Raw genomic sequence first — 13,797 nt, 5'->3', positions numbered from 1 at the left:
GGGTGTGTCACCAGGGTGCAGGGGAGGCATCCCCCCCCCTCTGTCCCCTTCTGGCTGCCTCTGCCTCAATTTTATCCCACAACTTAGACATTCACATTACTCACACTCTTATTACACATACATATAGGATCTTGGGGGTGGGCACGCCACACAGAATCCAAATTACCATCAGGGTGTACACCTCACCCCTGGCGTCATTGCCCACCTCTCAATTTTAAATACACGTAGACATTGAGGGCTAGCAGGAGGGGCTATGTGCTTACCTGCTGCTCTGGCAGGTAGCTCCATGCCCTCCTGGGTTTTAAATGCACCTTAGAACACACATACATCAACACTACATATGAGCAGGTGGAGGGAGGTTTGGAGTCTTCACACACCCCCGTTCTCTGCGGCCTGCTGGAGCGGGGGGGCTAGGAGGAGGAGTTGGCCGTCCGACTGGGGTCTGGAATGTGGGGCCTCCCTGCTGCTGCGGAGTCGGGGCAGTCTGCTTCTCCCCACCGCAGGAAAAAGGATAACACCACCTGGGTCTGGGTGCTGTTTCCCCCTCCAGGGGCAAGGGTACCTAGACCCGGTTCTTAGAGTACGCTTTGGGAGAGTGATTGTGTGTACAGCGTCTCTTTATGTCTGTCTCCACGTTGGTTGAGTGTGGAGTAATTGCTTATGAGAGCATGAGGGTGGGAATGGATGTTTGTATCTGTGTGTGCCTGTATGTCTGTGTCTATATGTCAGGTTGGGTATCAGACGCCACCTCTCTGGGGACATCTCAGGCCCTCCAAGGTTTGGAGGCCTATCTCCCCCCACTACTTCCCCTGCCGGTGGCGGACGCCCTCAGACATCGGTGCGTTGGTGGTTCTTTGTGTCCGGGGGTGGGCGCCCAGGTACACACTGGCTCACTCCTTGGCGGCTGCTTATCGGGACCTGGAGCCTGGGGCTCGCTCGGGCCACTTCGGAGGTGGGGTGCCCTCGGCCTCTCGGCCCGGGGCTCGGTCACTCAGGCACAGCTGGCTGCCGGCGGAGCTCACGGGCACGTCACTGCAACCCCCCTGGCTTCTGCTCCGCGGCTGCTGAGTGACCCCTCATCTGGGTCTCTCCTCAGCTCTTTCTGGGATAGTGGCGCGGCTGCCCCTCTGTTGGTCTTCCTTGGTCTCTTGTGTTCTGGGGGCCTCTGGATGTCTGGAGTTTTGATCTCCTCCATACCTGCTTCATGCCCTGGAGGACGGCGCTATGGCTCCCCACACCCTCTAGCAGATCATTACATGAAGGAACCTTTTAAAAACAACAAAAAAACAAGCGCGTCCATGCTCACAGGTGTACACACAGGTGATCACACACACAAACTACACCCTTTTTGGCTCTTACTTCAAAGCACACTGTGCGCTGTCGATCTTACGTGCTGCACAATAATGTTTAATATTTAGTATTTACTGTCATATTCCCTTAGATCATTGTGATGTTGTTTATTACTCTCGTTTTCTTCTGCTTGCTTTCTTTCTTCTTTCTCAACAGGTGATCCAGGTGATCGATATATGTATTTTTTGTCTGCTTAGTCTGTTGGGTTTTTTTTTTTTGCCCCTTTTTCCCCGTCCCTCTTCTCAGCTGTTTTTCTTTCCCTCTTTCTTTTTCCCCTTTCTTTCTCCCAGTCAAGTCTGTCCCGTATTCAGCAAATGAAAATAAAATAAACAATAAAAGGTGAATCAAATGGACCATTACGGCAAGCAGTGGCGGTCCTAGCCTGTTTGGCGCCCTGGGCTAACACTCCGGCCCCTCCCCTTTCAACAGGTTGTGTGTGAGACTTTAAATCATCAAACTGTAAATTTTAAATTGTTATTGATCCCTTTACCCCTAGTCCTAAAGTGTGTATTTATTTTCTTTCTCTTCTGATATTTATTGTTCGTTTACTTGCACTGCTGTAACTGGAGCCTCGTCGTCTCGTCTCTCTATATACTGGACTGTATATAGCGGAGATGACAATAAAGTTTACTTTGACCTCAGCAGCGAGCAGGCGCACCGAGGGCTCTCGCGCTCACTTTTCGTGTATAGAATTTCGAAAAAACATCGGTGCAAATTATAAGTCTGTATCATAATGTCTGGTGTTTTCGTGTTTGTTGGTTTGTTTTTATTTTGTTTTATTTTGCGAGTTGGTTATTAGATGCTGCTCCAGCCAGCCAGAGAATCCCCCGCCGCCCCGCCCTCTCCTTCCTGTGCCGCAAGCAGCAGGCGCACCTCGCAAACGGAGGGCGCCCTGACGCCCAGCAAATGGGCGATAGAAAACCGATCGGTGCCTACGACATTCCCAATATGCGCTGGCTGATGTCGGGGCAGCATGAGTACGAGCATTTTTTTTAATTTTTTTTAATTTTTTTTTGCCGATGCCCGTGATGCCGCCCCGGGCAATCGCCCGTGTCGCCCGTATCTAAAACCGCTACTGACGGCAAGGCTGGGATGGTCAATTTGGTAAAGTAAATCCGTTGGGCATCTTTCTTCGCCTTTAGATAATAATTTTGATGGCAAAAGAACCAAACGGGACAGGTTAAAAAAAAACAAACAAACAAAAAAAAAACATATCTGAATAACAAAAAAGCTTAACTTAAGACATGTTAAACATATTTCACGCAGTAAACATTAAAATTTTTACATTTTCAAAGCAATGAGTAACATATTCATACATAATGTATGTAATCATGTCATTCAACAAAGTGAAGTTAACTCTGAACTTTGGTTAACAAACAGAATTCCTGTGAAACTTCCTCAAACCAATGAGCACCATATTTCCTGCATGCTGTATGCACTCATGTTTTCCGAAACATTTTTTGTACTACTTAGCTGTGTTGTTTTTGAAAAAGTTGTTGTATCTCATTAATGTAAGTCTCTCAAAGCGTTCACTTGACAGTCTGTTCCTTCTGGGTGTAAGCACAAGATTGCCGAGGCTAAAAGGCCTTTCGACTGGTGCGCTTGATGGTGTGGCTGTGTTGTACCTCAGTGAAATGGCCTTAATCCTGGGAAACTGGCTAAGAACACCCAGCTCAGACCCAGCATATTTCAAATATTCCATCACCTCTGTTTCAGCAGAGTAGGTACAGTCGTCCTCCTCAAATGAAAAAAAGTCATCAGTGGAGTTAGCAGGGTTCTTGTGATCTTGAGCAGGTTGTTGGTCTTCAAGAGACAACCCACGGCACTCTGTAGTAAGCATTGCCCTAACCATGTCTTTTTTCTCTTCTTCTCTGATCCAGCGTAACTTAAATTTAGGCAAAGTGACTGCAGCCAGGAGAGCTTCTTTATTGTCCATCATTGAGGAAAAGCGCACCTTGATCGCCTATGAGAAAAAAATACATCAGACACTTCACATAAGAGCATGATAAATAAAACAAAAATTTATTTTAGGGTAAGGCTATATATAGATTACCTTAACAATGATATCAGGGAGGGATGCTGTCAGCTTAAGCTCGTCCTGCAGTGCCAGCGTCCTGGATATTAGAATCTCCAGAGTTGGAAGAAGGATTCCAAAATAGCAGTTCTCTTCTCCTTGCAATATGTCTAGTGCAACAGTGAGTGGCTTCAACACGATACAATACTCCTTTAGGAACAGATACTCCCGATCAGTGAAGCATTTGATTCCAAACTGAGTGCAGACAGTATTTAATTCAGCAAGGGGAATGTCAGTGATCCTGGACAGAGCGTGGTGAAATGAATTCCATCGTGTTGAAACAGGTACTATGAGTTTTTTCATGAAAAAATTATCTACCAACTCTGAAGCAACAGAAGAACGGTTTGCTTTTGTCCACATTGCAGAACACTTTGAAGTTGCACTTCTGTAGATGAATTTTGCCTCATTTGCTTGAAGCCATTTCTCAACATCATGAAAAATTAAGTTCAGTGTGTGTGATGCACACCTTAAGTGTGGAGGGAGAGAAAACTGTCCTTCAGATTTTGTGGAGAGGGTCTGCTCAACATCAATAAATGTCACCTCGTCATCTTCTTCCAATTCCTCATCAGAGTCTGATTTTTGGAACATTCTAAAAGCTTTGATAAAATTGGACCTGTTGTCTGTCACGGTGGTTGTCACTTTAGAGTTCAGTCCATAAGCCGAATGTACTTGCTCGATTTCATTGCCGATGACATCATGTGTGTGTCTCCCTCGAACTCTTTTACATGCTAGCGCTGCATGTCCTCGTACAAAAGTAGAAGGATCAATCCAGTGTGCCGTCATTCCGAGAAAACTTTTGTTATGGCTGGTCCAAATGTCAGCAGTCGTGGAAATATATTCCAAACTCTCGAATGTCTCTTTAAGCTCCATTTCCATGTCAGCATAACACTTATCTAAGTAAGCAGAAAACATTTTTCGATCATGCAGTGCTGCTTTTTTGCCACACACAGGTATTTTGTTTAATATGCACCTAAAAGACAGAGACTCTACAGTACGCAGCGGTAGCATCTCTTCCACAACGTAGCCTGCAATCATTTTCTTAAGCTCACCTTCAGACACTTTCTGTGTTGCTGAAGTGAAATCAAGTTTCGTCTGCTTAGCAGGAGTTGCCGCGGTGTTATCCGTGGATGATGAAGATGGCTCACTCAGAAGGCTTTGTCTGTGCTGCCGTGTCAGGTGCTTCAGTAGATTACTCGTGCTATTGACAGCGGCCGATAATTTTTTCTCCCCAGGACATAGCTTACGTATTACCGTAATGTTCTTGTCTGCTTGTTTTAGAAAAGTGAAGTGACGGGAATATTTCCATTTCATAAAACAGGCCCTCGCTTCAGCCGAGTCCGACATCTTCCGCTGTAGAATACGACTATGCAGCAAACTGGCGCGAAATGACGTACAGCTGCACTACAGCGATGTTAAAGCGGCAGAGTTTATTTTTACCTTTAGAAGATAAATTATTGAAATTAAATAATGATTTTCAGCGAGCTTAGTTATTTTACAATGTAACGCAAGTACATTGTAAGTAACTGTATTTAAAATACCTAAAAATGAACAGTAATTAGTTACTCTACTTTTTCAGTGGAAAAGTAATTTAAATACAGTAACGCATTACACCCAACACTGGATACCACTGATTTCCTTTCTGATCCAATACCAAGTAAAATTCAGGGTGGTATCGACGATACTAAACCGATACGATACTTTGTACAAAAACTTATTTTATTTATTTTATCTTAAAACTTAGCGTCATCATGATTACAGGATATCAGACTACTTGTTCTTATCACATAATAAAGCCGAATTCATCATGGCACCTTTAAGTTCAATAATTGCTATGTTCTCTGCCTCATGTAATTAGGATCTGGTGTGTAGGAGCCATTTTTCTTATTTCCCTGTCTTTATCACCACTAGAGGGTTGTATTTCATTTTATGTACTGGTTATGGCAGAGTTCTGTCCAGGTGTTGCTGATGAGAAGGGGCAAACCATTTCCTACTGTGCTTAGTCTACTTACTTGTTGTCTATGTTTAAATGGAAATTTAAATGGACGTTACAAAGGAAATAAATGTACCCTTAGGACCCCTCGATTCAGAGTCTTTCCCTTTTGACGTAAATGGCCTCCTTGACTCTGGTTTCAAACCAGCGTTCCTCCCTGTCCAGGAAGTGTACCTGTGTTCTTGGAGGACAGGCGGGTCCATGGACCAGTCCAGAGCTGAAGACGGTATTTGGGTTCAACTTCCAGTGAAACTGAGGCCACAGCTCAGGACAATAGAAGACTGAAAAATGCTGCCTGGTCTAATGGGTCTCAATCTCTGCGTTCTTTCAGAATTTGTCTTAAACAGCATAAAAGCATGGATCCATCCCACCTTGTATGATGAAAACGTTGATGAACTCTGAGCAAATGAAACAACAACTTTAAAAAATGAATTCCCAAAATTAATTGTTTCGACATCTTAAACACAAAATCATAAGTTTTAATACCTACAGCAAGTTTCAGAAAAAATAAAAGATTTTAAAGACCTTCCAACGTTTTTTCTCAAATATAAAACAGCAGATGGCACTTACATGCATCTTTTATGGGATTGTCTAAAAATATCTAAATTCTGGCTCTGCATCAACAAGAAAATGAACTTGACACTAAAGTCTAAGATCTGTAAAGATCTGGGTCAATTCTTACCACAGATGCTACCTCTGAATAAAAATCTGGACAAAAAGAGATCCACGTTATTAAATAAGCTTATGTTTAATCTCAGGAGATGTGTTATTGAACTGGATTACGGAGCAGCCCCCCTACTGTAACTCAGTGTTACAAGGAAATTTTTAATAACTTTCAGGTCAGATTTTTAATAAGCTGCAGGAACCCTGTTCAGTGTGAGTGGAGAACAGCCAAGTCTCCTCCTCTGACAAACCTCCATCTGTGCCACTGAACACAGTTCATCTGAATCTGACTGTAAACATGTTTCCATTTGTCACTTCAGTCTTTACTCTGAAATACAGGAAATGAAATCACAGCTCAAACTTCTTCATCCAACTGCTGGAACAAAGCGAACCACTCGACATGAACTCTGAAGCAGAACAGTTTAGAAAGCTTAAAATGAGACTAGAGAACCATTTTCATTTATAGTTGCCTCATCAGATCTTTACAGGAGATTCAATCTGAACTCTGTGGAGCCTGATCCCAAGGGTTTTAAGTCTGACCCTGAAACCAGAAGAGGATCTTTCGATCTCTTCAGATTCACTGTGATCCAGTGATGGGAGTGATTTCAGTCCTGAGTGATCACGCTGATGTTTGCACAGAGCAGATAACTTAGTGAATGTTTTGGCACATTGGTAACAGTGAAACAGTTTATTAGTAACGTGGGATCGTTTGTGTTTGAAGTATGAACTGAGATTCCTGAAGCTCTTGTCACACTGGGGCCCGTTCTTCGTACCTCGCTAAGTAAGTTAGCCGGATTTGAATGTTGACGATTTCGCGTGATCTTGGATCGTTCGGTTCTCCGAAGCTCATCTGGGACTTGCTGTCATAGCAACAGATCCGTAAGCGTAAACCTGCTCGGGAGCAGGCTTACTTTATGTAAACAGGATTAGATCGCTGCCACTCAGGTATGTCCGCTGCAGTTATATGAAAGCAAGAGCGATATTTCGCCACTGTTTTACCATAAATAAATATTATCAATGTAACTAAAGATAATGCAGCATTTGATTCTTTTATTGATTTCATACAGATACATACAGGTCATTTCCTAAAAAAAGGGAAATGTACTATTAATCATTCTATTACATGTAGTAGATCATGTCAGATGTAATTCATATTTTAGAGTAGTAATAGTAAATTACTACGTGCAATCAAGATGAGAGACCACGACTATAAAAGCGAAGGTGGATTTGGGAAGTCTGTCGCAGCCATGTCCTGTCCGTTTGTACGCGAGCAAGGAAGGTGCAAGATTGATAAGGAGAGTTTTCAGAATTTAGCGTATATTGCGGGATAGACAGGATCCTTTAGCTCAGCGCGACGGTGTGCTCATAGAGAGATATCGATTCTCCCGTGAGGGTATTATTTACTTAACACTCTCTCTCTCTCTCTCTACATATATATATATATATATATACTTACTGTACTGTATATACTTACTCCCGACTTACTGTGCATGCTTCAGTCACCCCATGCATGGGAACAGGTAAAAGTGATGGAGTGTTATGTCAAACTACACACAAAAAAACCCACAATGTCAATAAATGTCACAGTACAAAAAGGGGTGTGACGAGGGGGTGCAGGACCACCACCTGTCTTTATTTGCTCTGCCCTTTTCTTGGTTGCTGTTATAAACAAACAGATTATTCCAGCGAGGTACGAAGAACGGACCCCTGGCCCGTTCTTCGTACCTCGCTTACTACATCCAAGATCAAATGACACATCCAAGATCAAACCATCGCGCTAACTTTGAGCTCGCTAATCCGGTTCTCCGAACACACCTGTTGTTGACGATTAGTATAGCTGGATGAAGTAATCTGAGATCACTGGGTGGCTTAAAAGGGGCTACGCATCGATAGTAGAAACATTGATCGGCAACCCTGTGATTGGTCGGCGAAGATGTCGAAGGAGCGCGCACAGTATTTCACGGCAGCAGAGCAAGAACTCTTGATTGAGGGATATCAGGAGTTTCAGAGTTTAATTAAAACGCAGGGGAACACTGCAAAGGCTGCAAAAGCAAGGAGAGAGGGCTGGCAGAAAGTTGCTGACAAATCAAACTCATAAGTGATCCATGATATTACATTATATCATGTGATATTATATTATACCACATTATATTATATTACATCATATCCGCTTTCACATTAGAGCCACAACAGGACCCACTAGAACATGGGAAAAAGTAAAAGTGAAATATAAGAATATTCCACAGAATGGTAATATTTATCACTTATATTGCTTTTAGTCTATGACAAGAGACCCTGGAATAATCTGTTTGTTTGTTTATAACAGCAACCAAGAAAAGGGCAGAGCAAATAAAGACAGGTGGTGGTCCTGCACCCCCTCGTCACACCCCTTTTTGTACTGTGACATTTATTGACATTGTGGGTTTTTTGTGTGTAGTTTGACATAACACTCCATCACTTTTACCTGTTCCCATGCAAGAGGTGACTGAAGCATGCACAGTAAGTCGGGAGTAAGTATATACAGTACAGTAAGTATATATATATATATATAGAGAGAGAGAGAGAGAGAGAGAGAGAGAGGAAGAAAGTAAATAATACCCTCACGGGAGAATCGATATCTCTCTATGAGCACACCGTCGCGCTGAGCTAAAGGATCCTGTCTATCCCGCAATATACGCTAAATTCTGTAAACTCTCCTTATCAATCTTGCACCTTCCTTGCTCGCGTACAAACGGACAGGACATGGCTGCGACAGACTTCCCAAATCCACCTTCGCTTTTATAGTCGTGGTCTCTCATCTTGATTGCACGTAGTAATTTACTATTACTACCCTAAAATATGAATTACATCTGACATGATCTACTACATGTAATAGAATGATTAATAGTACATTTCCCTTTTTTTCGGAAATGACCTGTATGTATCTGTATGAAATCAATAAAAGAATCAAATGCTGCATTATCTTTAGTTACATTGATAATATTTATTTATGGAGAAACAGTGGAGAAATATCGCTCTTGCTTTCATATAACTGCAGCGGACATACCTGAGTGGCCGCGATCTAATCCTGTTTACATAAAGTAAACCTGCTCCCGAGCAGGTTTACGCTTACGGATCTGTTGCTATGACAGCAAGTCCCAGATGAGCTTCGGAGAACCGAACGATCCAAGATCACGCGAAATCGTCAACATTCAAATCCGGCTAACTTACTTAGCGAGGTACGAAGAACGGGCCCCAGTTCTTCTTCTGTTTAGTGTTTACTCTGTTCGGCCCGTGTGTGTCCTTGTATGTGTAGTTCCTGTTTTATTGTGACGGTCTGTGTCTTATGTCAGTGTGTCCTGTTTATGTTCCCCCACCTCGTCAGCTGTTATGTCTCCCAGGTGTGTTCCCTCCTGTTTCCCATCCCCCTGATTACTGGTGTGTATTTATTGTGTGTGTTCACTCGTCCTCGTTGCTGGTTCGTCTGTGTTGTTTCCCCTCGATGTCCCTGCGTCTCTCCATGTGTGTTTCCTCGGACCTCCCTGCATCTTCGTTTCTGGTTTGCTTTGTTAGTTTTCCCAGTTTAGGTTTACCGGTTAGTGTCACCCGCCATTTCTGTTTATTTGTATCACTGTTAATAAATTCTCACCTGCACTTGAGCTGCCGCTGCCTGGTCCTAATTAATTCCCACACGGCTTGCACCCGCAAACCGTGACAGCACGAACCATCCAGCATGGACTCAGCAGCTTGCGACCCTTCGGAGGAGCTAAGGGATGACATCATTTTCTCCGTTGAGAATCTTCTCAGCCTGTGGTTGGAACATCCCCCGGAGGAGCTTCGTCGCGCTTTGGAAACACGCCTACAGCGGCTCTTCTCTGGTCTTCCGTGGCTGTTTGGCTCGCTGTCTCCGACCATTCAGGCCTTCCTTCAGTGCACACCTCACCTGCTCTCTGCCACTCCTGCCTCGCTGCCCGACTCGCCGGATGTGATCTTGCCTGGCCCGTCGGAGCCGTCGGCGGGGAGGAAATGTCGATCGCGCCACCGGCGCGCCACCCCACAGCCGGACATCCGGACTTTTTCCTAATTAATTCCCACACGGCTTGCACCCGCAAACCGTGACATTGGCTGCATTTTAAGAAAATAAATAGCTGCAAAAAACTTTGTTGTTTGCCAAACTGAGGTACTTTTTTGAAGAAGTAACTATATAATTAATTGCCCAGCATTGGTCATTATATACTGTATTTTGCAGACAGAGTTACAGGACTCTCTCCCAGACCACAGACTCCTACTCATAATACAAGTCAGAGCTTTATGAATGAAAGGAAAAAAAAGAAAAAGAAACTTGTGTTTTCAAAATTGTTGTTCAAGTTTTTACTTCCAATAGTGTCATTGTAAATGGGCTAAAGCAGTCAATTAAAAGTAGTCTAACATAAATGTAAATTTGATTATTTTAATAAGCCATGTAACTTGGATGGATTCGATGCTGGCGTGACCACAGTGCAGACGTCTGATGTCGCTCACAGTGGTCCAAGGGATTGCTCAGGGAGTTTGTGTGTTCGCTCAGACACATTAAAAATTAGAGGGAACATTGGACTCAGGAGAGTTCTTCCTTTGAGGACAATGCTGCCGTCGAAAGGAGTATACGCTATATTTTTAAAGAGAAAAAAATTCCTGGATCTCTTCCAGAAAATGTCATCTCACAGAAAATGGATCATCAGAAACAGCTCTTTCCATGTGAAATGTTGTGCCAGGTGCGCCCAGAGCACCCAAAACTTGATGAAGCTGTTCTAGTTACCAATAAAGCGAGGATTGTCAGCATGATGGGAGTGATTGAGAGTAAGTTTTAATGAATAAGATTAAATATCAGTGTGAAATAATTAGTTAAAATTGTTCCTATACTAATGTTTTGACATTAATGTGATATGTCTTTAACAGATGTTTCAACACACCATAGATCGTGTCCTCGGTGCCACATGGTCTACAGATACCAGGAGTGGACAGATGGGCTTCACAACTTTGACAACCACGTTGTTTTGTCTCTTGAACTCTGCCATTTTTTGAGAGAAAATCTGCAGGTGAGGATCGCAAAAATAAAATATACTCATCTGAAGATTGCTTTAAAAATGTGTCTGTGTCATTATGATATGTTGGTGCCCAAATTTAAATATCTGTGTAATCCTAGTCTTCTTCACCCTATTATCATATTACAGAACCATGTATCCGCTTCAAGGGTCATTGACTCGTTGGAGGGCTTAAGAAGAGTGAAGTTTCCTTCTAGGGATACCATTTTTCATGCTTATTGACTATGTGCACGTTAGCATATGCTACTTCCGGTGCAAAAACTCCTGTGTGGAGCTTTGTTTCCGGTGTCCTATTCGCGCCTTGTTTACGGTCCAAAACAAGTTAAGCAAATGAATGAATCAAGCGGCGATTTACATTTCTATAGATGTCTTGGGCATTTACGCAATATATCTGTAAATGATGTTCATGGACTTGTCGATATTTTTTCCCCACGCCTCAGAGCAAAAGAGAAAAGGGATTCAAATGTTATATTTCTCAGCTGTCCCTCGTTTATTGCGGGTGTTATGTTCTAAAAATAACCAGCAATAGGTGAAATCAAGTAGCCAATTTTATTTTTTGATGCGTGGACATCGTGGACATCCAGTACTGCACTTCAGAGTCACACTGCTAGCAATCGATGCAGCGATTCTGTACTGTACAGGAGAGACTTCACGGAGGAGATCGTCTGCAGCGATCAGGACGCAGGACACAATGTGACGTGAAAATAAGCATGAAAACTTGCACTAAAAAATCCGCAAAACAGCGAGGTGAAAGGTGAACCACGTTATAACGAGGGGCCACTGTAATTTTGAAGGTAAGTCACAACATACCCTTCATACATACTGTCAAGAGATGTACTCTAAGACACTTCTACAGCTGAGAATCAGAGAGGAGAAACACACAGTTTTACTTGCATGCAAGGGCAGCCACAGAGCACCTGCACTTGGAGTGAGGGCTCCGAGACTCGCGCTCTGCCACTGCCCTGGTCTTTATTTATACACAAGAAGAGTAATACAACAGTGAATACGTTTGTTCAGTGGAATGTTGATGCGTGAGCATGTGCGGATATGTGTGTGTATGCGCGCGTGTGTGTGTGTGTGCCAGGAGAGGCTCCTCTACCTGGTACAGAAGTGAAACTGCTCTTATCTAGCAGGTACTGCTCCTTCCCTGCATGATAACAGGTCACAGTGAATCAAAACAATCTGAGTTATAAAGAGGTCATCATACAGTATTCTATCCTATGAAACTTATATTATTAAAAGATTATACTGACTACAATTTTCTATTGACATTCCCTCCTGTTGTCACGTATAACTTTTAAGTGAAATATCAGTATGTAACATCTTGTTGTACATTTTCTGTCACATCATCATTAATCACACAAAGTCTTCATGTTCCAACAGGTCGGGGTCATCATCATCATTTGACACGGCTATGTATGCAGCAACAGTGGAAACAATTATGCGGTTAATCATGAGTTTTAGACATGGCAGTATACATGTTACAAAAACACAAAATAAAAGTAAAAATACTCCAACTCCAATGAGTAGTCTTTTTAGCACCTGTAGCCAGGAGCCAGTGTAAAGCCAAGAAAACCAGTCACTTGCATTACTTACATAGTCCTGATTTTGGGCCTGCTGGATCTGTCTCAAAGCGTTCAGGGCGTCAGTCATGTTTGATGAGTGTACATTGTCTGGTATGTAAGTGCAGCAGGTGTTGTTGAAGAGGACACAAAGTCCCCCTGTCTCTGCTAGTATCATGTCCAGAGCTACTCGATGTTGCATCACTGCAATCCGTAATGCATTGATTTCCTGGTTCTGCTGTTCATTGATCTTGCACGAAGCGTTCAGGAAGAGTCCAAAACGGTAGTCCAGAGTTTCAATCCTCAGCATGTTTTTCCCGGTCCCCACCCAGGGGAACAATGAATGGAGTACTTTCTGTCCGGTAGTCCATAATTTGAATTCCTTGGGTACATCGCTTCCCCATATTGGGTCATGTGGCTGAATTTCAGGAGGCGTTGATCTTCTTTTCCGGCGTACTGTAGAAGTGGTGTTTACTGCGGTCATTCTGAAAGTGTGGTCTGACAGGAATATAGGAGCACATGTTCCTGTCCAGCCTGGGGGCAGTATGAAATATGCCCGTTGTCCACATAGCCAGGCCATTCCTTGCACCCAGTACGTGCCATTAGATGGTCCAGTCGTGTTCACAGGGGCACCTTCTCCCCCTCCGGCGGTCCGGTTGCAGTTAGTGGTGTTTCCAAGCGGCCTGTTACCTTTGTTTTGTTTGTAGCACATGGAGTGGTTCTTTCCTGGGGTTTGGTCCAAAAACACTGGGAAGTGGATGGATGTATTGCGGTTTGTCACATTGAAGTTGATCCAGAAAAGTTGATCACATGCCCCTTTATCAAGTACAACATCTTCAACGGTGATTTTCTTGCGTTGTAACCCTCCTTGAAGGTTGACATGAAGAGTGTAAAAGGTAGATGGGTTTGTCTCTTCGAGGATGATTTGGCTGTGTTGGAATCCAATGCCAGCGAAGCTAGCTGCACACTTTGCTTGAGTGTTGTTCATATACTTGCCATATAGTGTGGGGTGCGTCGACGTGCTGGGCATATAAGAACAAACATAACAGTCTGTGTTTTCCGATTCCGCTCTGGTCCTGTCGTGGATGTAGCGGTACC

The 13,797-nt window shown here is 43.4% G+C and overlaps 1 protein-coding gene across 1 annotated transcript; it reads right to left on the bottom strand.

Annotated features, from left to right (window-relative positions):
• Nucleotides 1–2,450: 2,450 nt before the first annotated feature.
• On the bottom strand, nt 2,451–6,700 carry LOC102082648 (uncharacterized). Its single transcript, XM_019352910.2, has 2 exons — nt 3,404–6,700; nt 2,451–3,313 (listed from the first exon to the last, which is right to left on the bottom strand). Exons 1-2 carry the CDS (start codon nt 4,766–4,768, stop codon nt 2,816–2,818), a joined length of 1,863 nt encoding a protein of 620 aa, XP_019208455.1. The 5' UTR covers nt 4,769–6,700; the 3' UTR covers nt 2,451–2,815.
• Nucleotides 6,701–13,797: the final 7,097 nt, after the last annotated feature.

This window comes from Oreochromis niloticus, linkage group LG9, assembly GCF_001858045.2.
Source record: "Oreochromis niloticus isolate F11D_XX linkage group LG9, O_niloticus_UMD_NMBU, whole genome shotgun sequence".
Lineage (NCBI taxonomy): Eukaryota > Metazoa > Chordata > Actinopteri > Cichliformes > Cichlidae > Oreochromis > Oreochromis niloticus.
The sequence above is the reverse complement of the archived record's forward strand: the minus strand, read 5'-3'. Positions and strand labels throughout refer to the sequence as shown.

Bases quoted from the DNA above. Each gene is read 5' to 3' on its own strand.
- LOC102082648 (XM_019352910.2), bottom strand. From the start codon at position 4,768: ATGTCGGACTCGGCTGAAGCGAGGGCCTGTTTTATGAAATGGAAATAT. The intron at 3,314-3,403 runs GTAATCTATATA...TTTTTCTCATAG, and splicing joins TCCCTGATATCATTGTTAAG to GCGATCAAGGTGCGCTTTTC.